The sequence below is a fragment of the Sorex fumeus genome, unplaced genomic scaffold, assembly GCF_029834395.1.
Source record: "Sorex fumeus unplaced genomic scaffold, SorFum_2.1 ptg000080l, whole genome shotgun sequence".
Classification (NCBI taxonomy): Eukaryota; Metazoa; Chordata; class Mammalia; order Eulipotyphla; family Soricidae; genus Sorex; species Sorex fumeus.
Window position 1 is genome coordinate 3,721,559 of NW_026606137.1, and position 26,351 is coordinate 3,747,909.

Here is a 26,351-nt window from a genome sequence, read left to right on the forward strand (position 1 = left end):
CTCTTTATCAAAGTTCAATTAGCATGGACTCCCTCCCGTTTTTGCCCATTCTGGCAATTTGATGTGTTTTTCTGAGCAATTTGTTTACCTGAAAAGTATCAAATAGAATTTTTCTCTGAATATGGTAAACATGATTTGGCTGGCCCAGAATAATTTTAGAAATGAAAGAGAATAACTGCTTCTTCATCACCTCATAGTATGTGTAATGAGAATACCTCCTTCCATAACCCGAGCTCCCCGGAAATATTGTAGTATATTCAAACAAACAGTAATGAACCAGTCAGCCACCAATATCCTTGAAGCTATACAAGAATCCCAGATTTCTAGCTCCACTCCCTATCTCAATAAACAGGATGTGGCAATCATTAATCAACAAAGGTAGAGAGGAAAGGAAAAACATAATTCTGAAGGGCCCTGCAAGTCAAATTAAGGATTTTAAACCTGATCTCAAAGGCTAATGGAAAGCAAATAAAGGTTTTTAAGTAAGGAAGTTTGGAACACTTATCTGACGTTACTGAAAATATCATGGCTTCTGTGCTAAAGAGTCGGGTCCCTTGCAGAACATTTTTCATGTTACAATATCCAAGTTGTCAGAACCTGAAACTGTAAATTGTTTAATATCTATCTATCTGTCTGTCTGCCCATCTATGGAAAGCATGTCCTTTCTCACTGCAATGCCTTATCTTTCATTTAAGGCTAATCAAGTATGTCTGGGACAGTTCTCTGGAGGTAATTAATGTAAGTCAATGTCTTATTGGAAAAAATAAGGGGTTTCAGAGCCAAGTGTCCCCCACATTTAAAAGCCTTTGTCTCCGATCTTCTGATACACAAGAAGCAAATAAAATTGGTCACCGTCTGGACTAATGCCCTAACATGTGAGACTACCAGGAAGGACTCTGGTTATAGAGAAATTCACAGCTCACTTTAGTCTACTCTCCAGATCAGAATGCATTCATCAGTTTATTTGTTGCACAAAGGTTTGAGTGCCTACCATGAGCCTAGAGATGTAACCGTCCTGGCAGTAAAAAGGTGACCATAAATAGACCTGATTTTCTAATTTCTCCAGCTTATAGCCTAGGATGTGCCTTTCCCAAAAGGAGCAATAAAACTAAATATATTTGTAAAGAATTGACATAAAATCAATTCGAATTCTTAGCCAATCAAAAATTTTATCAGTTATTCACCGTAATTTTGGATGGAGCTATTAAAGGCACCTGTCATTAATACGAGCAACACCAGCTTGTCATCAAAACTGACAAAGATGAACAAGATAAAGGGACTCAAGTGTGGATCTCAAAAACTCAGTGCAATTCTGATGCCATTGTCTTCCCCAAGCGTGCTGTTAAAGTAACTGCACAAACTAAGCTTCTTCCTTAGGGTCACACACACCAACATTAACATCCAGCAAACATTTCTTTCTACAAGCTGCTTTGTCCCACAAAGAAAGTCACCATTGTTCTCATTTGCACATTGATTTTCAGACAAGAACTTTATGCAGAGCTACAGGAGAATCTCTGCTTCAAGTTTGAACTTAGGTCCCCGGTCTGATGAATTAAATGCAAGAAGTCAAGCATTTCACTTTTTTTATACCTATTCATTCTATCTACTGCCTTGAAGGATAGCAGCTTCAATCGAGAGAAAGCAATTCAGTGTATCTCCTTTTCTAGTTGAGCTGCTGATAAACTTTTTTTTCCCCAGATATGTTATTTAAAGCTTATCAATTTGTAAATGAAATTGGTCACCGTGAGGTTCCCAACCAACAAAACCTTCTCGTGTTGACCAAGGCATTCTAAAGTTATGTAAGAAAGGATTTTCAGTGTAGAATATTTTCTTTATCAAAACTGTGCTCTAGATTAAAATATATTTTCTTTAGGAGACGAAATGATGCTACATGTCTGCCTTGCATGTGGCCTACCCAGGTTTGATCCCTTGCATCTCACATGGTCCCCAAGTCTGCGAGGAATGATCACTGGGCAGAGCCAGGTGTAAGTACTGAGCACCAACCAGATGTGGCTCAAAGAACAAACTTTTGTTTTTAATTCAAAGTGCGTGAAGTCTTACCATCTTAAGCTAAAGGCAATCTTTTCTAGTTATTTGCAATGACCCGGTACGCAGCGAGGACATAACCAATGCTCTAGGAGGCCCTTTTTCTTAGAATGACTGCGTTGACTTAGCATCCACCTAGTGAAGGTGAAGCAGGGTCAGAACTATTGAAAAGGAACCGATTGGACAATCTCTAGGATTTAAAAATAAACAAACAAAAGAAGCTCTGTTGGGATTCCTGGGTATGGCTGAGTGGTAGAGATGTGCTTTGTAGGTCCCAGGATAAGAGCTGGATCTCTTGGACCAGTCCATGTCCTTGGCACCATCATAGTGGCACCGCCATTGGTGATCCCCATGGATAACTAGCACACCACAATCAAGTACATGCAATCACTGTCACAAAAGTGTGAGGAGAAACACAACTAAAGTATGTTAAGCAGTATATGTTGCCAGAGTGATAGAATATAAAAAAATATGAAAATAACCTGGGTTTGAATAAAAGACTATGGTATATATAGCACTGTCATCCCGTTTTTCATTGATTTGCTCGAGCGGGCACCAGTAATGTCTCCACTGTGAGACTTGTTACTGATTTGGGCATATCGAATACACCACGCTGAGCTTGCCAGGCTCTGCGATGCAAGTGGGATACTCTCTCAGTAGCTTGCTGGGCTCTCCAAGAGGGATGGAGAAATCAAACCAGGTTGGCTGCGTGCAAGGCAAATGCCCCACCTGCTGTGCTATTGCTCCAGCCCATGGCATAAATATTATACTGAAATACTTAACATATACTATGTGTGTATGTGTGTATGTGGGTGCTCATGAAATTAATGTTTTACTTTGAGAGCCTCAGATTCTTACCAAGGATGTGAAAACTCTATAACGTGTCAAAGGCATATGTGTCAAATTAAAAAAAAAAAAGAATATGAATCTCTATTCTCTAGAACTCCCAAATGGTCTGTCCAGAAAGATTCAGGTATCTTCAAAATGATAAATGAAATAAATATCTGGATAAAATGAGGACATATTCCTAAGGGCACCAGAAAATCACTCATTCACAAAGGTAAAATAACTAAGAGAATCGAGACAGTCAAGTGGATCAACTTGTACTCCCATGCGCTGTCCTTCCCTCTCTGGCACAGAAAGAAAAATACTTCAATATGCATTCTGAAGATAAGAGAGGGAAAGCAATCTAAGGTCTTTATATGTAACAAATTCAGTAATCCAGTTTGCTTTGTTTATAGACACAGCCCACTATCTACTCATAAAATTGAATCTTAGCCCCGATGTTCAGTCATTTCTGTTATCCCCATCAAGAACAAAAAGAAACCGCTAGCATTAATTGAGAGCTTACTCTGGACCAGGTCCTGATCTAAGAACTCCATAAATATGCCTTCATTTTATAATAAAAGCATCCACATGAGTTGGGTGGTCCATTAGCGTCGTGCTACATACTAGCAAACAATAAACATCATCACTATTCTCCATCACTATTACTGTTGCTTTGACAATAGGCATTTCTTTGTGTGGGGAGAAACCTGAGACTTGTGGACACTACGAAACTTGTCAAGGTCACAAAACTGGGAAAAACCGAGCCCAGATAAAGACTTAGTTCTTTCTGACTCGAGAGCCTGCCAAGCATTTAACGGCATTGGTATACACCAGTAGACCAAGAAATAGAAAATCCCATTAAAGGAAACCAGTGCACTATTAAGCAGCAATAGAGACTAGAAACAAGTTTCTGCTCAAGCATTTTAAAGTGATGACACTGTAAGTCATAAGAAGTGCTAAAAAAAAAAGTGCCCTTTCTGAATGTCCAACAACAAGATGGTGGGCGTTTTTAGAGTTTAGTCTCCCCTAATTGGCCCTTTATTAAACATTATCTTCAGGCCAATTCACGTCAAGTTCTTTGACCACCAGAACAGAGAGAAGTGTATTGCTTTTGTTCGGGAACTATGAACACTTCCTTTCCCAAGAAGAAAACAGGCGCTAGCAAGAGGGTAACGTGCCTTCTCTGTTATTACGGCTCATCATAATTACTTGGAATAAAATAATAAATTTTAATTCAGCAATGCCTATGGGCATCTTAACATAAAAGAACAAAAAAATATAATTAACTAAATCCAGGCAATATGCCTATTTCCATCCCAGCTCATTAGTATTAGTTGATTGGGTTAATTCTCTTTTGTGTTTAACAGTAGCTCCTAAAAATAATATTTTTAAGCAGGGAGAGAAAAATGGAGTGAAGGAGTAAAAATAATAAATAGAAGTTCTGGATTATCTTCAAATGAAAAGAAAGTAATAGTAAATGATCTCCACATAATCTGCGATTTTTCAAGAAAATTTTGGAAGGGGTGTAAGTAATATCATAAATAATGGCAATTTTTTTTCCTCTGGTACCATTTCCAAGAAGTCTTAAAAATTTATAATCCTTCTTTCCACTATATAAGTTGTACTTGTAAGAAAAAAATGTCAATTCTATTTTATAGATGGAAATATAAGTATGGCATCAGAAATTCAAGGCTCTCAGGGACCATCTGTAGAAGTGTTGGTTTTGCCAGTTGGTTTTGCCTGGTCCAGTGTATGTTGGGATGTTGGCTTCCATCCATGGAAAAATAATATAGAGGATGCAATATTTTCATAAAGTAGTTCCAAATGTCGCTCTTAGGTAATATAGTTTCTCTTTTATTTAGCACTAATCCTTGCAAAGTGTGTGCACACTCTGTATAAAATGCATTCTTCATGACATTCTGAAAATAGATGACACAGTACTTCTCCTTTGGTGCATTATAATTTGTTCACTAAAATATGTTGAAGAGATTACTTTGGGCTTGAATTTTCTCAAGTTTTACCACAGTCAGTGATAGTGTATTAAAAAAGAAAGAAAATTTACACAGCCACTTTTTCAGATGCAAGGAATGAGAAGAGTGAAGATGTCCCTTGACAGACACTCAGAGATGAACTGCTGTGGATGGAGAGGATGATGATTCAGTCTTATATTTGAATAGCTTTTGATTTTCCTTCTAGTGCTTTCACACATAGTATAAGGCAAGAAAAGAATTAGAAATTTAGAGCTACGCTAAGAGTTTGGGTTCTTCACCAGTAAAGAGAGTCCTCAAATGCATTTAGAAACAGAAAAGTTACTAACTGATAATTTTATATTCCTAAAAGGCCAATAAGATGTACAACTGTACACAGGACTATATTTTTGGATTCCTAGGAGGTCATCAAGATGGTTATTTATACACAGATGTATAGTCAAGAATAGAATACATATTAATATGTGTGTTGTGTATACATGTGCATACATGTATACACAACACACATATTAATATGTATTCTATGTATTAATGTACATAGAATGTCTTCTGCCCCCACGCCTGGGTGTTCCTTCCCGGGGCCCCTTGGAGGGGAGCGGGTTGAGCTTTCCTCCCCGCCCCGACCAGGGCTCCGGCAGCCGAAGACCTCCACGTGGTGTACCAAATATGCCAAATACCAGTAACAATGATGGGTCTCATTCTCCTAAAGAGCCTTGAATATAATCAGGGCTAGGATGAAGGAGACGTTACTGGGGCCTGCTCGAGGCAATCGACGAATAACAGGATGATGAAATGAAATGAAATGAATGTATTAATGTATTAATTCTATGTATTAATATGTGTGTTGTGTATATGTTGTGTATTAATGTATATGTTGTGTATTAATGTATTAATGTATTAATTCTATGTATTAATGTGTGTGTTGTGTATATGTTGTGTATTAATGTATATGTTGTGTATTAATGTATCAGTTCTATGTATTAATATGTGTTGTGTATACATGTGTATACATGTGCAAACATCTGTGTTAGTGAATGCCAAAATAAGGTCCATGAAAATAATGATCTGGGAAAAGTAATGTTTAAGAAAACACTTATTTAAAATACTTTTAAAATCATATCCAGTGCCTGAACTCTAGGCCATTTTTCTTATCCATTCATTTAAAACCCAACACTCAAGGTGAGCACTTGCCTTGCCTCTAGTCAACCCTGGTTTGAATCCTTGGCATTGCTTGTGGTTCCCCAAGCACTGAGCCAGGAATAGCACTTGAACATCACCAGATATAGTTCAACCCTCCCCCAACTGAAATTAAAAATAAATAAAAATGGAACCAAAAAAAAGAGAAAGCAACACATATTCATTGAACCCATGTGTCAGTAGTCACTGCCCTAGATTGAACAGAAACTGTGATAATTAATTGCTGAAAGTTTCTTTACCTTTTTGAGCTTATTATGGAAAAAAACCTAGTAAGTAAACCGCTAAGAAAGTAGCTAAAGGACCAAACACGAAAGACTCTCAGTATCTATATTGTAAACCATAATGCCTGAAAGTATAGAGTATGGGGAAAATGGTCTGCCATAGAGGCAGGGGGAGGGCGGGATGAGGGGGATACTGGGGACATTGATGGTGGAGAATGTGCACTGAGGGATGGTGTTAGATCATTGTATGACTGAAACTCAACCATGAAAGCTTTGTAGCTATATCTCATTGTGATTCAATAAAAATGAAAGAAACAAAGAAAAGAAGGAAGGAAGGAAGGAAGGAAGGAAGGAAGGAAGGAAGGAAGGAAGGAAAGAAGGAAGGAAGAAAGGAAAGAAGGAAGGAAGGAAGGAAGGAAGGAAGGAAGGAAGGAAGGAAGGAAGATGAAAGGAGGAGGAAGAGGAAGGAAGGAAGGAGAGAGAAAGGAGGAGGAAGAGGAAGGAAGGAAGGAAGGAAGGAAGGAAGGAAGGAAGGAAGGAAGGAAGGAAGGAAGGGAGGGAGGGAGGGAGGAAGGGAGGAAGGAAGGAAGGAAGGTAAACCGGTAAATGTCATGTGTCGATAAGTGCCATGAAGAAAAGAGTAGCAAAATAAATATGAATATAAGTGGGAGTGTAGTTATATTCATAAAAATAATAACCAGTTAGACCTCTCTGGGAGGTTGGCATTTTCTCAAAAATCGAATGAAATAAGTGCTCTGAACTCAGGAATATCTGGAGGAAAAACATTCTAGGCAAAGTACATTGTGTCCAAAGTCCCTGAGGGAAGTGTGTGTCTCGAATATTCATAGAAGAGTTTGAATAGAATGAATAAGAAACACACAAGTAATAAGGAGATCAGAACTTTGATAATATTACAGACTTTAAATTCCATTCTTAAAGAGAGAAAGTGACATGAGACAGCATCAGGAGAGCTTGAGAAAAGAAGTTACTATAGCTGACATATTATTATTATTATTATTATTATTATTATTATTATTGTGTTTCACTCAAACAATGTTCAAGTACCCATCCCCTCCACCAGTGCCCATTCTCCACCCCCAATGTTCCCAGTATCCTTCCCCCCACCCCACCCCCTTCCACCCCCCACCTCTGTGCGGGCACATTCCCTCCTACTCTCTCTGTCCTTTGGGGTGTTATGGTTTGCAACACAGGTACCAAACAGCCATCATGTTTGGTCCATAGTCTACTTTCAGCACACATCTAACATATCTAGACCAATATCTCCAACCATCATTTACTTAGTGCTCCCTTATCCGTCCCAGCAATCTTCTCCCCCAGCATATGAGATCAGCTTCCAAGCTGTAGAATGATCCTTCTGACCCTTATCTCTACTGTCCTACTGTCTGTCCTTAGGTGTTAGTCTCATAATATGTTACTTTATATTCCACCAGGAGATAATCTTCTCATCGGCCACCCTCCAGAACTCAGGATGCTCCTCTCAGATGGGAATACCAAATGAGACTCCCAGAACCATGCCACCGGACTCTGCACCAGGCTGTAGGGCAGGTGAGAGCCCTCCCCACCCCAAGAGACCCAGTCCCCACAGCTGACCTCCACTGCCCAACCACCTCCAAGCTCCAGACCGCTTTTCGGACTGAGCACCCACTTTGCTGCCGCACGACACATTATAAGACTCTTCCTACCCATTTTCCACAATTACTACACCATATTTGATGGGGTTCAGATAGTAGGCAATAAACCATAGAGAAAAATATAAAAATGTATGCCTTGCAGAGAGCCTGGCAAGCTACTGAGAGTATCCCGCCCACACGGGCAGAGCCTGGCAAGCTCCCCGTGGCATATTTGATACGCCAAATACAGTAACAACCACAGGTCTCATTCTCCTGATCCTGAAAGAGCCTCCAATTGATGGGAAAAGACGAGTAAGAAGAGGCTGCTAAAATCTCAGGGCTGGAGGGAATAGAGATGTTACTGGCACCCGCTCCAGTAATTCGATGATCAACAGGATGGCAGTGATACAGTGGTATTCCACAAATGAGTACAGTCATTCTATGTCTGTCCTTCTCCTTCTGATTCATTTCACTTAGCGTGCTGACGTATTTTTAAACAAATGATTGGGGGTTATTTCAGTATACAGCATAAAACCCAAAATGAAGGCTTGTTTTTTTCTCATAAAAATTAACTTCAGTGATAGGAAGTACCTGTTTCTCCACCAACTCCAAAGTCATTAGTAATTTGGGTAGTTTTTCTTTTTTTTCTTTTTTTTGGGTCCAGTTTTGGGAGTCAGTTTGTGGTCTGTGATGGCAACTGAACATGTATTTATCACATTTCTATTCCAGAATGAGGGAGGAGGATAAGAATAAGAATAAATAGAGCATGAAGACTATTGATCAGTTCTGCTTTAAATTTTTTTTTCCAGATTTCCTGCCATATACTTTCCCTTACATCTCAGTGGCCAGCTTTTAGTAACAAGATATGTTACGTTACAAAGGAAACCGAGAAAAAACAATTTCTTATTTGGGTATATTGCTGTCCCCAAGAAAAATCAATGTTCTGCTAGTAAAGAAGATCAAGAATTAGAAACACAGAAACCATATAGGAGGTCAAGAGGATGTTCTCCCAAATGAGGCTCAGGGAACCTGAATCGCCCTTGGTGATTCTCTGTCAACTGGGTTAGTGGTTAAATGTAAGAGTCCAAGGCTATAATGCTATTCGGGGCCTGTGGTATTGGGGATACCCGGGCCATTCCAGTAGTGCTACGACCCTCCAGGGTGATACCCTGTGATTTTCTTGGGCCTCCAGGGCTGTCTTCAATGACACTTAGGGAACAGGAGTGCCAGGAATCTAACCTGGGTCAGATACATCTTAGGCATGAGCCCTAACCACTGTACTGACCCCATTTTTAAATAACCACCCACTCCCTCAAAAAGTTATGCTACTTAGAACTACATTGATACCAATGAAAAAAACATGTCGAAGATTATATTTACTGATGGAATGCGAGAAAAGGTAGAAGTTAAAATAAATCAAAGATAGGTTTAACCTAAGCCACTTGGATCTATTAAATAAGATAAGGAAGCCATTTGTACTTCACTGTATCACTGTCATCCTGTGGTTCATCGATTTCCTCGGGCAGGCACCAGTAACGCCTCTTTTGTCCTGGCCCTGAGATTTTAGCAAGTGCCACATTCTAGGCTCTTTCAGGGTCAGGAGAATGAGACCCATCATTGTTACTGATTTTTGGCATATTGAATACGCCACGGGGAGTTTGCCAGACTCCGCCGTGTGGGCAGGATACTTTTGGCAGCCTGCCAGGTTCTCCAGAGTAAGAACTAGATAAGAAGATGACGCTTCCGAGAGCTGGGTTTTATAGTCTCTGGGTCTTGGCCATTGATGGGATTACACGGCACTGGGGGCAGTTGGTGGGTGTAACGCCTACATACTGGAAGATGGGGGATCTGGGTGGAGGAGGCCCAGTCCCGAACAGAACAGGCTTGGAGATTGCAGCCCTGGGTCCCGCACACCTGGGTTCCTCTGCCAGTTCCTTCATGCAAGAGGATCGTCCTAGTGTGTGGAGAGTGGTCTCAGCATGGCTGTGGTTGGGTCCTGGAGGTCTTCAGCTGCCGGGGCTCTGCTCAGGATGGGGAGAGAAACTCAATCCACCCGCCTCCTAGGGGCCCCGGGAAGGACAGCCAGGCTTGTACTAAATTCCATGTATATATTGCTATCTATATGACCCAAGCTGCCTCAGATACAAATGACATGTTTTTAATGTCCTCTCTACTACTGAAATCTAACCTTACATTCTCACACTCTAATTACTTTTGTCTATATTCTTTCTTAGTGTCTGCATTTATTTTAGAACTAAAAATTTCACTCATTTATATTTACTTACAAATTATTTTTTTCTGCAGTGTAAATACACATTGCTCATCTTAAGTATCACTCTTACTTTTTTCTTGTTTCGCATCCAGAGCACTTAGACTACTTATTAAGCATTCATAATTCACCTGTTGAACCTAGTTTGATCTGTATCATTTTCCTATTCTTAATCTTTCTAAGAGCTGAGACTCATCTCTATGATTAAAACATTTAAAAAAAAACTCAGAATTTTCCTTTAGGCAACTCTCACAACTCCCTGGCAATAATTTCTGCATACTATTTTGTACAGAAATTGGTAACCACCACTTGCCCTTATGGCCTTGCCAGTGGTCCTAATCTAAATAATATGCAGGAGAATTAGTACGTGAAACAAGACTATTGTGGAAAGCACTTTTGAAAGGAAACAGGTTGGGACAAGTACTTGCACTGTTCGGGTCTTGAACTCTCTAAGAGTAGGAAGTCAAATACACATCTCATATGTCCCTACATTTTTCTTATTCTTTGCTCTGTCTCTGATGCCTCTTTTGCATCTGCAGTCTCTGGTTCTATACCTGATTCTTCAACTGAACTTTCACCTCAGACCAAGAGGGCACCCATAGACTCGGTTAGGACTGAGTGCTATCAAACCATTCCCAAATTTTAGCAATAAAAAAGCAAAGACCTTTCAGTTCAGGAGGAGTTACCATCTTCGTACAGAATTTGATTTCTGTGGTGAGAGAAAGGTTAAAGGCCTGCCAAGAGCATCAGCTTGCTGAGATGAAACTCTAAGACTGAGAATGTTTAGGGAGTTGATAGTGTTAACACATTAGTTGTGTATTCTTGCACACACATTTCACATTTACATATCTAGGCATACACACACACACACACACACACACACACACACACACACTGCACAGACAAGAGTCCAAGCTAACCAGCTGATTTCCCTAAGGGCATGAATTAATTCACGAACCTGGACATGTCTCTTTGCTACTAGAAAAAGAATTTTTTTCTAGAATATAGGATGATAAAATACCTATTTAAGAAAAACCCGATTCTGTCCAAGATGTAGGTATCAGTTAACCTCTTCGAAATATTTCATTTTCCATCTTGTAAGCCGTGTTCTTAACTTTAACGAGAACAACTGTTCCTGTGTTAAACATATTTATTAAAGAATAGTGTTTGAGTGTCGAGTTTTATAGAAATCTATAACTAATCCTATTTCCCAAGCAATTTCCATTTGCCAGGGCACAGAGTCCCTTTGCTCCCCAGTTCTCATTTTCAGACACTGAAGGAGGCAAGGATTTTTATTCTCATTCAGCAGATAGGGAAGCGAGCCCACAGAGAGCTAGAATAACTGACTTCGTCAGTGGGTGATATGGTCGAGGAGTGAAAATTTGAATTCTCCGTCTCTTCCAACTTCTCAGACCCTAGAGCGATGTGGCCAGTTGTGCAATAAGGAAACCTATTTATGTGACTTTCCATGGGACCAGGAAGTCAAAACCACAACAGGGTAAAAGCAGGAAGACATTGCTTTCTTGGCAGGGAATTTCAAAGGCAACAGCATTAACTGATTTCAGAGTATTTCGCTCTATTGCGGGGGCTGCCCGGGACAACCATCACTACAAAGTGCTTGAATAAAGAAGCATATTCTTTGAGAGAACACTGCTAACCTTTTGCATTTGAAAAAAAATTAAAATAACCCAGCCTTGTGTTTCTAAAGTGTCCAGAGGAGGGGTCCCCACTTGGAAGCCCCTAACCCAATGTTCTCCCTCACAGCCAAGTCTCACTGCAATCCAGAAAGAGCTCATCAGCCAAGTGCTGGAACTGGCCTAAAAATTGATCTTCCCCCCCCTTGTCCCTTACAACGGATAAAATTACACCAGTTTCCAAACTCCGCAAACCTTTGACGTGCAAGAAGCCCAGGATGCTGGTGTTGGTGTCCAGCAGGAGCGAGTGGCCCTCCTCCACCGTGACGTTGTCGCCATCTAGTGGCTGTCTCCCGGGAAACCAGCTGTGAGCCCTGGACCATCTCCGGCAGAACTGGACCGGGAGCTTGCCCTGCAAAAGAGAGTTTTGTTGCAGGGGTTGGATTCTTTACAACAAGACAGTCTGCGTGATCCATCAGAACAGAAAACTTCTGTAAACTTCCTGTACTGCACATTTAATTTTAAGCACCAATACAACGAGTCACTCGTTTGTCCTCTTAGAATTAACTCAAAAGGAAGAAAATAAGAGAAAGGGTAAGTTGTAGAGAAAGTGTCTCTATACTCAGTCGCTGAAACTCTCCGACAATATGCCAGAAATGTTTCCTTACTTTTTTTTCCATCTCGGGCCCTCTTCTCCCTGACACAGACGGTCAATTTTGGCTTTTTTTATTTTTCATAGACATGCACTAAGTCTTGGACAAAAGTCATAAATAGCCTGGAATTAAAAAGAATTAAAATGTTCAACTTGATGGGTGGCATTTTGCTGTCTGTAATTGGTATCATTTTTCACTGGCTCTACGGCCAAGTAATCCTGTTTTATAGGAACATTTCTCTTTTCAAGTGTTCAGCCTCGTTCTCCCCACTCTCTTTTTGGATATGATTGGTGCCTCCCCCGTTGGCCTTTAGTACCTCTGTGCTGGGATGAGTCTTGAGGCAAAATGTCCCTGACTTCAGGTGACAGCCCAGAACCTTGGATTGAGGCTGGAGAGGAGACAAAACTGAGAGGAGTCCAGAACTTTCCATTTTCCTAGGGATCCGGGGTCACATGGAATCCATGCGTTTTCTCAAAATGAGAACAGAAAATTCAGGGCTGGGGAGATAGCACAGGAGGTAAGGTACTCGTCTTCCATGAGACTGCAACGGCTGCAGCCCTGGTTCAAATCTCCAGCACGCTTTATGGAACACTACCAGGAGTCACTCCTGAATACAGAGCCAGGAACAGTCCCTGAACACTGGTGGGTGTGGCCCGCACCAAAAGACCTTGCTTCCGGGGTCCTGCGTTATGTACCCAGCTCAAATCAGTTTGGGATAAGGAAAAGCTTTTCTTTCTTCTAGATCTCCAACAGATTAACAGTGCTCATCAAGTCTTCCCACTGTAAAATCTGGAAGGACAGGAGGCATAGTAACATGCTTGTGGAACCACAGAAAGAACGGGAGATACAGGAGCACAATTAGGAGTCTGATCAACATGTCCTCTCGATGTCCATCTGTGGACATGGACAGTAGAAGAGAATTTTGAGGAAGAGAGTTGGAGAGAACTTTCAGCCTCCACTGAAGCTGAGTAGAAGGAGGTAAAATGACATTCGGATCAACATTGAACTTGCTCCCATGAAAAAGAAGAGGTAAGTGAATAGGAGACTCAAATGGATTAAAGTGGTGAGAAATCCCGGAATGGATCACACTCTACAGTGAAGTCAACTGAGGAGAATGGGGAACCACGTATCTGGTATCTCCAAAACCATCATAAAGGAACAGTATTTAAAATTAATTTTTAAACTGGAGTTCTAAATGGTCAGAGGTAGGAAAAAAAAACTTTTTTTTTAAAAAAAAACCTATCCCTTCATTGATTTGATGCTTTGTTAGGTTATTTGATTTGGGGGCACCAAGGACCAAGCCCAGGGATTGACACATGCAAGTCAAATACTATACAACTGTATTTGTACAGATATACAAATATCTATACAAATAGATATTAGTATAGATATTTGTATATCTATCTATATATATATATATAGATATATATATCTCATGCATTCCTCAGCCCTTTATTTTTTTTATTTTGGACTATGCATTTTTTAGAAATTTTAATTCTCTGGGAAACATAATTTAATTTTTTAATTGAATCACCATGAGATACAGTTACAAAGCTATCACGTTTGAGTTTCAGTCATACAATGATCGAATACCCATCCCTCCATCAGTACACATTTTCCACCACCAATGTCCCCAGTATATCCATCTGGGTATACCATCCCAACCCTCCCCTTGCCTCTATGACAGACAGTTTCTCCCATACTCTCCCTCTCTACTTTGGGGAATTAGGTTTGCAATATAGATGCTAAGAGGGTATCACATTTAATCCTTTATCTACTTTCAGCACAGATCTTCCATCCCAAACGATCCCTCCAACCATCATTGACTTTAATGATCCCTTCTCTATTCCAGGTGCCTTATCCCCCAGAAGCCGACTTCCAAGAATGGAGTAATATTCCTGGCCCTTATGTCTACTGTCCTTGGGTGTCAGTTTCATATTATATTATTTTATATTCCACAAATGAGTGCAGTAATTCTATGTCTGACCTTCTCTTTCTGACTCATTTCAATTTGCATGATACTCTTCATGACATCCAGTTATAAGCAAACTTCATGACTTCATCTTTCCTAACAGCTGCATAGTATTTCACTGTGTAAATATGTCAAAGTTTCTTTAACCAGTCATCTGTTCTCGGGCATTCAGGTTATTTCCAGATTCTGGCTATTGTGAACAGTGCTGCAATGAACATGCGGGTGCAGATGTCATTTCTACTGTGCTTTTTCACACCCTTGGGATATATTCCTAAGTGGTATTGCTGGGTCATATGGTAGGTCTTAAGGCCTACCCATATTGTTTTCCAAAAGGCTGGGCCAGTTGGCATTCCCCCCAACAATAAGAATCCCTTTCTCCCCACATCTGCACTAGCACTGGTTGTTCTTGTTCTTTTTGATGTATGTCTTCCCTTCCCTTTATTTTAAAGATAATGTTTCAGACAGTGTTTCTGTCAAACTTAGCGTTGATTAAAAGACAATGTCCCTGCTAAAAGTAGTCTATAGACCAAACATGATTGCCACTCAATGCCTCTCTGGCAAAACACAGTACCCAAAAGAAGAGAGAGAGAACAAGGGGGAATGCCCTGCCACAGCGGCAGGTTGGGACGGGGGGGAGGGGGGGAGGGGTGGGAGGGATGCTAGGACCCGTGGTGGGGGAGGATGGGCACTGGTGGAGGGATGGGTACTTGATCATTGTATAACTGAAACCCAAGCACAAAAATTTATAAGTCTATAAATGTACTTCATGGTGTTTCACTAATAAAAAAAATGATAAAAAAAATAAAAAATAAAAATAAAATAAATAAATAAATAAATAAAATGATGAGATTTTCTGAATTAAAAAAAAAAAGACAATGTCCCTCAATAGCACCATGACGGAATGAAACGCTAAGGTTGTTGGAACCAGACGACCTCCTCAAATGATTCTTCTGTATCCACGTATGAAGAATCTAGGCAATGACTAGAAGGGAGGATGTTAGTTTATTTTGTGGGGGCCATCTTCAGGGCTTACTCCTGGCTCTACACCTTCCATTCATTAATTTGAGACTACTCTTAAATTTCAAGTGAGCACAGTAGTTGTCATTTGTCTCTAAGAAACTATCTGGTAGCTACCTAAGTATAAGAGCCTCATGATAGAGAGCTGAGTGATAGCACAGCAGGTAGGGTGTTTGTATTGCATGCAGCCGACCCAGGTTCGATTCCCAGCATCCCATATGGTCCCCTGAGCACCGCCAGGTGTAATTCCTGAGTTCTAAGCCAGGAATAGCCCCTGAGCATTACCAGGTATGACCCAAAAAGCAAAAAACAAAAAAAGAGCCTGGTGAGAGCAACTGCCACAGAATTTACAACCATTTGCTATGCCAATTTTAGCTCTTCTGTATTTTCATAGCTGACACATTGGTGACATCTTTCCATCCACAGCCTCCCCAGGACCATGCCTCCTCCCCAACAGTTGAAATGGTTCAGTTTCCAATATCTTCAGCCTCCACCCTTGTCCCTTTGACCCAATCAAGCAAAAGAGAAAGCTGAGGGCATAGATAAAAAGACTTCTAGAATGGGCACTGGTGGAGGGATGGGTACTCGATCATTCTATAACTGAAAGCCAAGCACAAAAATTTGTAAGTCTACAACTGTACCTCATGGTGTTTCACTAATAAAAATTTTTAATAAAATAAAAAAAAAGACGTCTAGCCAATTCATGTGAAAGCATCTCTGTTGATACTGTTTTCAGCAAAAGCCATGCTCTATGTCACCTACTCTAACTTGTCGACTGTCACAGAGGTTTCAGTTCACTAAATATAAGCTTTTGCCACTGTGGTTCCCAGGGCTTTCCTCTTCAGTTTTCTAGTTTCTTCCTTAAGCTAAATCGGTCACCCATTCCCATTCTGCAGATGAAGAAAAATTATTTACCCATGGACACAGGGGATATAAAAATAAGAAGAAGAGATATAGGGAATATCCACAACATACTCTCATCTTTTCCTAGGTATAAGTAATCTCAACGTTAAGCACCACCGTCACCAAAGGTGAAAAAGAAAAAGCAAAAATCTCCTCCCTCTGCTAGGGAGCTTCTATAATTTGTTTCCTTCGTATAGCATGTCAGCACTTCTCTGAACTTCAGGGAATGTGCAGAGTTTGCAAATTGTACATGTCACCTTAAATGCACTTGCAACACCACTAGAGTTAGCTTGAAAGAAGTCACTGATCAGCAAGTTGGAACACCAGGCAAAGCAAAGATCTGTTTGCGAGCTTATGTGTCAAACTACAGTGGTGGAGGGTAGGATATGGGATTCTCTGCTCATACCGTTTCCTGGATGACAAAGACAAGAGTTATTCTGACACCTCACCAGAATGCCTTCTGCGGTATGCAAGTCTTAGAATGGGAAAAGACAGACCGCTGTAAAGAACATTCTGCTGACCTCTGGACCTGCGGTATTTTTCTCTGATGAACTTAGTCAACCCGAATCATTGTATCTGTTTATGGTCAGTCAAGCCCTAGTAGGATGGACTCATCAGAGCGTTTCTCAGTCCTATGCCGTATCCCCAGTAACCATACCAATGCTGTCATCTAGTAGATACTCCAAAATGCGTTTGAGTGAATACATGAATGGTTATCTCTTACTTGAGTTCACAATCACTGTCACCATTTATTTTTTAATAGTTATAATAACATGAAGCTGAAAATTTTTCTTTTTCAGTACTAGATTACATAGTTTCAAATTTTAATTTCAAAATAAATTTATCTCTTCTTTTGTGGCTTCCTTTATTACTTTAGGAATCCTCCCATTCTAAGTACTGCTTCTATATTCTGTATTTGTGGGGTTTTATATTTGCAGGTCAACACACAACTAATTTTGAGTGTATGCTGGTGGGAAGTTTTCCGGTTTTTTTATCTTTGCTTTTTTATTTTCCCAAATGGATATTATACTATGTATTAAATAGCATGTGTTATTCTAATGAATAGCTTTTGCTATTTAATAATTATATCACAATGTTGGCAATTAATAATTTTATAACTTGCTGGCAATTAAAAGTCCAACCCTTTTAAAAATGAGCTAAGATAAAGGCCTCTTTTCTCCCAATACGTGTAACTTCACCCTTGTTCTTGAGGTGCTTGTGTTATCAGAGAAAGACAAATAGCCATATAATTAATATAGAGCATGATTAATTCAATAATTAAAGGCATCAGAAAATTGCTCTGGGAGTTCAGAGCTTTAGAGAGTTGATCGTGGTGGTGACTGCCTTACAGGTTAAGTCCATTGCATTCAATCACCTTTCTTGTTTTAATCTGAACGCTAGAAATAAATTAACACCGATTATTTTAGCTGATGATGAAACAAAAAAAAAAAAAGAAAAGAATTTTTACTGTAGAAAAGTCAACCATTTCCAAATCCAGGATTGCAAATTAAGCCCCTGACCTATAATCTAATAACTCTTTTGAGAACAAAAAGGAAATTAAATTAGTTTGGCATAATTTGTTCTTACTGAGCTCATGCCAGCTCTAAGTGATCACTTTCTTTTCCTGGTGCTTATAAACCCTTCACACTGATGAGATAACATAAGAAAGTCTTTCCATCCTGGCATCACGGTGACCACTCAGAGCAATGGCAAACCCATGCCTTGTTGCCAAAGACTTATGCCCAGTTCAAATGGACACCATCCCTGTTAGGAAGCCAAACAGATAATTCATGAGCCTATCACTCATTTCCGTATGCATCCCACTCTCTGAATTCTTCTAGAATGTTGATATTAGTTCAGCATTTCATACCTGCAAATTCTTGAGTCACACTTTGGTTTCAGTGAACTCTAACAGTCTCCAAAAACATTTCCAGAGCCTTCATCTTTCCCTCTATTTGAATCTTCAAATCTCCACTAATTCTCTCTCTTCCTAGAGAAGGTCATTTTTTCGGCTGCCATCATCAGAGAAAATGATAATAACTAATTATCAAATGCTTCTCATCCTAACATAGTTCCAGACTGACAGTCTCATTAACCCTCACCATTAAAAAAAAGTGTATGGATTGCTTCCTTTGCTTTACATTTAAATGTTTTTAATTTTTTAACTAACAAGGATGGCAAATATTGATAATTGTGTACTCACTGTCTTGTTTCGGTAATTGTATTTTTTTAGCACTCTTTTCAGGAATGACAAAAGATATTGATCTAAATAAAAGAAATATTTATTGGCCACTGATAAGGCACTAGTACAGGTGTAAAACAAAACAAGTCTCATGGAACTTATAATTTAGGCAAAAACAAACAAACACTGTCCTCCCGTTGTTCATCAATTTGCTCAAGTGGGCCCAGTAACGTCTCCGTTTTTGAGACTTGTTGTTGCTGTGTTTGGCATATTGAATACGTCACAGGTAGCTTGGCAGGCTTTGCCTTGTAGCGAGATACTCTTGGTAGCTTGCCGTGCTCTCCAAGAGGAGCGGAGGAATCGAACCTGGCTCGGCTGGGCCAGCAGCTTGCAAGGCAAATGCCCTACCGCTGTGCTATGACTCCAGGCCAGGTAAAAACAAATGGGCATTTAAACATATAATGCCCTATGACCAACATAAAATCATATGGCTGCTGTATGCTGTTTATTTTTAGGCAATAGCCAGCAGGTATCAGAGCATTATACTCAGAGGTCACTATGGGTATGCCCTGGGGACCAATATGTAGTGCCAAACAGACAATTCATGAGCCTATCGCTCATTTCTGTGTGGAACATGCAAGAAACATGCAAGGCAAGTGCATTGTTCCCTCAATGATTTTTCCAGCCTCCATGGCTGCATATTTTTAATTTTTCTGGAGACTGAACCAGTCTACATTCCCATTCGCAGTGTCAAAACACTAATTCTAAAAAGGTAAATGCACACCAGTGCAGCAGCCTTTATAATAGCTAAGTTCAGTGCCCAACATTAGATAAGTGGATAGGGACATTGTGGTATATATACACACAATGGAAAATGATTCCGATAAATAAAGAAAATATGAAATCTCACATTTAGCACAGTTAGATGGAACTAGAGAGGCAGAGTCGATTGCCTCGAGCAGGCCCCAGTAACGTCTCCTTCATCCTAGCCCTGAGATTATATTCAACGCTCTTTAGGAGAATGAGACCCATCATTGTTACTGGTATTTGGCATATTGGGTGCGCCACGGGGAGTTTGCCAGACTCTGCTGTGTGGACAGGCTACATTCGGTAGCCTGCCAGCTTGTCCAAAGTAGGAATGAGATAATAAGATGTCATAATAAGATGTTGTGCGTTCCGGGAGCTGGATTTTATAGTCTCTGAGTCTTGGCCTTTGATGGGATTACATGGCGCCAGGGGGCCAGTTGGTGGGTGTGACCCCTGCCTACTGGAATTTGGAGGATCTGGGTGGAGGATGCTCGGCCCAAATCCGAGTAGGCTTGGAGATCTCGGCCCCAGAACCCGCGTGACTTTGTCCCTCTGCCGGTACCTTCAGGTGTGCAGAGAGTGGTCTTAGCATGGTGGTGGCTGGTCCTGGAGGTCTTCGGCTGCCGGAGACCTGGTCAGGGCGGGGAGGAAAGCTCAACCTGCCCCCCTCCAAGGGGCCCCAGCGAGGACAGCCAGGCACGGGGGCAGGAGACTGCACCGTTCTCTTCCGGGAGCTGGTTTTTATAGTCTCTGAGTCTTGGCCGTTGATGGGATTACATGGCGCCAGGGGGCCAGTTGGTGGGTGTGACAGAGAGGCAGAGTAAGTGAAATAAATCAGGAGAATAACAAATAGCAGAGGATCTCTCTCACAGGTGGTCTATGAAGAAACGAAGAGATCCAAGGCCACTGGCCACCCTGGTTCAATCCAGATACCCGTATGGAACTCCACCAGAAGTAACCCCTGAGCATGGCCAGGTGTAACCAAAACCAAAACAAAGAACGAAAAGCCAAGGATTAGACCATTTCCACTGAACACAAACACTTAGACTCTGATCACCAAACAGGTTACCACGATGGCAGAGGAGTGGGAAGAGAAGGGTCCTATGGATCGTGCTAGAGAATCGTTGGCACTGCAATAGTTAAGTGTGATTTGCTAACACTGGCCCTCCGTTAAAGAATTAAGGGGGATAAAGTGGATTAGAAGTGCCAGGAAGGATGGAGTTAGGAGGGATGGGGGTTCAGTACCTGTGATAAAGGAGAGCAGAGGAATGGTGTCGGAGCTAGGAGTTGTCTGAAGGAGGTACCAGAGGATAGAGCTGACTTGGAGGACAGGCTGCAACTGAGCCTACAAGAAGCATCACGGCCCTCTGCTCAGGCAGTATGACATGATGGCCCTTCCCTTCACAGGATGACCTCAAGATCAGCATAAGCCAGAAGGAAAAGAGTCAAATAAAAATCATCGCTAACCACAGCTGGAGCAATAACACAGCGGGTAGGGCGTTTGCCTCGCACACGGTGGACCTGAGTTCGATTCCCAGCATCCTATATGGTCCCCTAAGCACTGCCAGAGGTAATTCCAGAGTGCAGAGCCAGGAGGAACCCCTGTGCATCGCCAGGTGTGACCCAAAATAGAAAAAAAAATCATCGCTAACCAACAAGGTCAGCAAACTACAGCCCAAATTCGGCCCACCCACTGAAGTGATAAAGTTACTGGAGCTTGGCTTTGGCCACTCATTCATATAGTGTTTATAGCTACTTTCAGTTTGTTATAAAGATTCTAAGGCCCATAAAACCTAAAATGTGAGCCATTTGGGTCCTTATAGAAAAAAAATTGCTGATCCAGCTGGTATATTCCAATCATGCTATCAGAATATTAGTAAGGATTCATACCCTCTAAGTACCTGTTAGTTGGTTCAGTTCTGCACACCTGTACTCCACCAACATCAAAATATATTCAAAATAAAACCTCCCATCACTGAAAAATCAGAAATATACAGATAAGTACTATTAAACACATTTAAAAAAATAAAAATTCATAATAGAAAAAGAATGTCTCCCGATGACAAAATGAAGTAATTAGAATAAGAAAAGATATCTGATCTCTTCTGGCTGGCTCGGAGAAACCATATGGGGTTTCTGGGAACAGGCAAGTGAAACTGTCTGAGTAACGAATACAATCAAAATCATGGCAATTGATTCCGCCTCCTCATTTTCCAATAAGCAGGTATCAAAATGCTACATAGAGCAAGTGAAAGTGCAGGCGATGGTGTGAGTGAATGTGTGTGTGTGTGTGTGTGTTCATGTCACACACAAGTACCTGCACACCTGCACACAGAGCCAAGTCTGAAGATTGACAGATACATGCTAGCCTTTTCCACAGAGCTGACACCCTGCCATTTAACCAGCGAGCACAGAGCATGTGTTTCTGTTTGCAGTCACCAGTAAGAGACAAGGTTAACATTTTAAGTGATGGGCTACAGCATGGTATTTCCCCATGCAACGGACCCGTGACTGCGGCGCTTTCGAAAACACTTAATTTCAGTGATTGAATACACGGGAGCTCACTTTCCCCTGCTATGAACCTTTGACAGCTCCTCAGTTTCATATACCAGGGGACCCGTTTTTTTGCCTCTGTTCTCCGCCCTCCCTCCCCTTTATACCTGAAGGGAAACAAAATGAGTATGTACTGGCAGAGGGGAAGAAGGAAGCCCAGAGAATACAAGCCAGTTTCTAAGCATCAGTATATTTTACAATAGAAGTATTCATTGCCATCTGCTCTAATTACTTTTAATGTTTGGGCTACCATCTTCATACAATAGAAATAATGATCTCCCCGAGGGCAAAAAAGAAAAAAAATTGTTGTTTTACAGAAACAAACAAAAGTTGATTACATTCAGCTCCCAGGCTAAAGAAGCATCAAGCTACTTTGTAGTACGCAATCAATTAGGAAATTGGGTAGGTCTCTGATTAACACAAATTGGCATCCTTTGTGGCTCCCTCCCACTCTGGCTTTTCCCCACCTATCTGGAGGAGTCCTGCTCACAGCTCACACAAAACAAAGAGACGGATCGGCACATTTCTGGGTCTGTCCATCCGCACGGACTCATTATATTGGGATAAGAGCCAGACGAAGTCAAATCCTCCCCCAGTCTTCTGGTTGACATCAGCCATGCCCCTGCTTTGAGAAATAATGATATATAGCTGAGTATTCCAACAAGAGGCCACCCCTCCACCCGCTTCGTCCAGGGTTGTGCATTTGGGAGATGCCTGAACCTCTCAGTAGAAGCTAGAACATACAGACTCACTAAAGCTTCCAGGAACAAAAATGCACCAAATTGGACCCATTCCTTGGAATTCCAGAAAACCTTGGGACGAAGTTAGATAGGTCAGTAGAGTTCATAATAGCAATCACCAGATCCCTGTAATACCAGTAGAAACCGAACTTCACAACAGCTACAAGTGGAAACCTCTCCAACCCCCAAATTGACTACTAGTATTTACCTGCATTAGGCATAATTATGAGCTATTCCTCAGTATTTATGACCCCTAATCTAATGCCCTATTCCCATTCCCTTCCTTTTAGTAAGGGCACAGTAAATGAATACAACGGAACTATCGATCCCATGATTTGATTATGTTATTCTGCAATTGGGGCTGGAGCGATAGCACAGCGGGTAGGGCGTTCGCCTTACAAGCGGCCAACATGGCCGACCCGAGTTCGATTCCTCCGCCCCTCTCGGAGAGCCCGGCAAGCTACCGAAAGTATTCGATATGCCAGACACAGTAACAACAAAGTCTCCAATTGAGACATTACTGGGCCCGCTCGAGCAAATCAACGATCAACGGGAGGGCCTTTACCTTTACCTTTTTACCTTATTCTGCAATAATGAAGAAATTTTTCAGGGGTAAATAAGTTCAGAAATCAATTGACTTTGGATTCATCAAAGAAGTGGTGGGGGGAGGACTCTTCAAGTGATGCCTTAGAAGAGAACTTGCAGATTGACCTTGAAGGAGCAAACTGTCATTTGGAGAGAGGACCCTGTGACCACGTGACTAAAACCTTTGGGTAGTTTCTGAGAGCTGGAAATTATTCCAAGTCTATAGTCAAGAGTAAAAAGAGGTTTGTAATACTATACTAAAAAGTTACTGTTATATCCCTTTAGACAAACAGGGGGAGAGAGAGAGAGAGAGAGAGAGAGAGGAGAGAGAGAGCAGAAAAGTCCCTGCAATATGCAATAGAGGTAGGTGGGAAGGGGAGTGATCGAAGGGAAACTGAAGACACTGGTGTGTTGGGAAATGTACACTGGTGGAAGGGTGGATGTTGTACCACTGTAAGAGTGAAACCTAATCATGAACAGCTTTGTAAGTTGAACAGTGATTCAATTAAAAAAAAAACTTTAAAATTAAAGAAGAAAAGGAGGAAGGCAGTTGTAGAGTTGAACAGGACTGACTTCAGTTCACAACTAATTGGGCTTGGAGAAGATCTCTAACTCCAGATGAGAGTCGGGGTCTCACAAGATGTGAGTCTTGGGAAACTGAAGCTGAGAACCAGCTTCTCTGCCCAGACTGCTGAACCATGAAATAACAAGAGGCATTGTTTTGTGTCACTGCAATTCTGTTGATTCTTTAAAAACAGACGTTGGGTTAACATTGGTTTGCAGCTGTAGATAGATTTCAGGTGGACAGCATCTGTATCTTCTTTCTACAGTGTGATTTCCACCAAAAAAACCAGTTTCCATCTACTACGACCACTGACCCCTTTCAGCAAATTTGCACCAACCTTGTCCCTTATGACTAAACAACAGGGTTCAGCATCAATGGAAGAAAAGGTGACTAAATTATCATAATAGCTTTCTTTGTAATTTTCAGAGAGCAGGTTTGCAGTTTGATTTCCTCCCATCTAAGAAATTACGAATCCAAGGATAAATACCAAGACCAAGCTTTGCATGATGCCAGAAAGTTCTCACTGCATAAGTCATTCTCCACAACTAGAGCAGACCATGTAGAACTTTCTAATTTACAATGCCAAGAGTTTTTTATGAAAACATGATATCAACCTTCCATTTCAACAGGAAGAGCTGAGACTACTACCATGAGAAACAACAAATGTTCCACAAAACTGCTCCATCCATCCAAACTCTATTTATAGTGAAGACATGCAAAAACTTGCTGGTCTTGAATGCAACATATGTGTCCTTTAGGATGCATTATGTATTTTCTTTTAGATTTTATTTAGTTTGGGGGCCATATCTGGTAGTTCTCAGGGCTTACTCCTAGCTCTTCACCCAGGGATAATTCCTGGTGGGTGAGGTGATGTGGATTGAACTTTGGTCAGCAGGGTGCAAGGCAAATGCCCTACCTCCTGTAACTATCACTCCAGCCTCTGAGATCATATGCATTTTTAAAATTCATAGAACTTCTGAGAATGGCAATAGATATAATTGATATTAATATCACTGTTCTCGGGGGTTGGATAGTCCAGCGGGTAGGGCATTTGCCTTGCACGCGGCCAACCTGGGTTCAATTCCCATATGGTCCCTTGAGCACTGCCAGGAGTAATTCCTGAGTGCTGAGCCAGGAGTAATCCCTGTGCATTGCTGGGTGTGACCCAAAAAGCAAATATATATATATACATATATATATATATCACTATATATATATATATCACTGTTTTCTTCCTTGCATTAGTTCCTGGGTATAGGAGAATATGATTTTTTTTGAGAAGTTGGAGAAAGAATATAAAGAAGGAAGAGGGGAATGCAGAATGGGGAAGATGAGAAGGGAAGGAAGGAAGGAAGGAAGGAAGGAAGGAAGGAAGGAAGGAAGGAAACTTTACAGAACAAACCAAGCTCTGAAACTAGACAAATACACTGTATCTTCACTAACTTTGACTAAAAATATGTCCCTCATTCTTTGCCCATCAAGCTTCAGAGTAGAAATTATTATACTCTTTGGGGGAGGACAAAGGAAATTAATGTTAATTTGGGTTTTTAGATCTAATATCAAAGTAGCATCATGTTTTATTATTAAGCATTCATGCATGTACTGCCGGTATTTGAGGATGCAAAGGTTATTCATTTTAAGGCTATTAGCACAAATTATCAGTCCTACTTAAGGAATGAGGAAACCCAAAAGATTAAGTGTGCGTGTCAGAGCTGGGATGAAATCTCAAGAATCCAGGATCAGGGACTTGCCCATGCATTGAGCTGCTTCTCTAAATTTTGCAAGTTGAGTTGGTGAAAATGATCATCCACAACGTCGCAGAAGCCACTGGGTAATCATTATGAGCTCAGTCTTGTGGTGGCTTCCCCTGTCCCCATGAAAGCAAAATTGAATTTCTAAGCTCTTAGGCCCAGTTTCAAATACATTGTTCCCTTTGCTGAAAATGCATCTGCCACACATTGTCCCTTTTCTGCCAAACTCTATTTATTGGTTCCAGATGCAATGAATCATCTACTGACTTCAGCGACATCAGAGGTAAACACCGAGGGTAAAATGTAGAGATAATTAAATAACACCAACTACCAGTAAGAGCGGGCTGAGAAACAGAGGAAATGGACCCGGAGATTTCAGATAGGGCAGTCTGATGGAAACCCTCCATTCTCAGAATCAAAACCACATGCCATTTTGACATGATGGAAAAATATCTGTGTGTTATTTTGCCTCATTTCCCTATTCCTGTTATGTCTAAACAGGTGTGGGAAGCAGGCAGTGCAATCATTTAAATGTTCCCAGGATTAGAAATAAAATATTCAAAAGTCAACTGCCATCTATTGAGTGTGTCAAAGCAGTGTGCTTTAAGCTGTTTTTTTTTAAAAAAAAAATACTTATTTCGATGATGGCTCTGCCTGATGATGAAATTAATAAAATTACATGTTTTGTTTTCTTGAGAACTCTTCTTCAGAGAAAACTTCATAAAGAAAACATCTCCTAGACCTTTTGAAACAAAATTCATAAGACTCGATATAACTTCCGGATAGCAAAATGCACTTTCATCATTGGC

At 40.9% G+C, this 26,351-nt stretch overlaps 1 protein-coding gene across 1 annotated transcript in view; it reads right to left on the bottom strand.

The window, feature by feature from the left end:
- The window catches only part of PKHD1 (PKHD1 ciliary IPT domain containing fibrocystin/polyductin), a 579,380-nt gene that overhangs the window by 391,713 nt on the left and 161,316 nt on the right, over window positions 1–26,351 (bottom strand). The window contains exon 35 of the mRNA XM_056130637.1: window positions 12,070–12,226. Coding sequence (XP_055986612.1) covers window positions 12,070–12,226 — 157 coding nt within the window. The remainder of the gene's footprint in view (window positions 1–12,069; window positions 12,227–26,351) is intronic.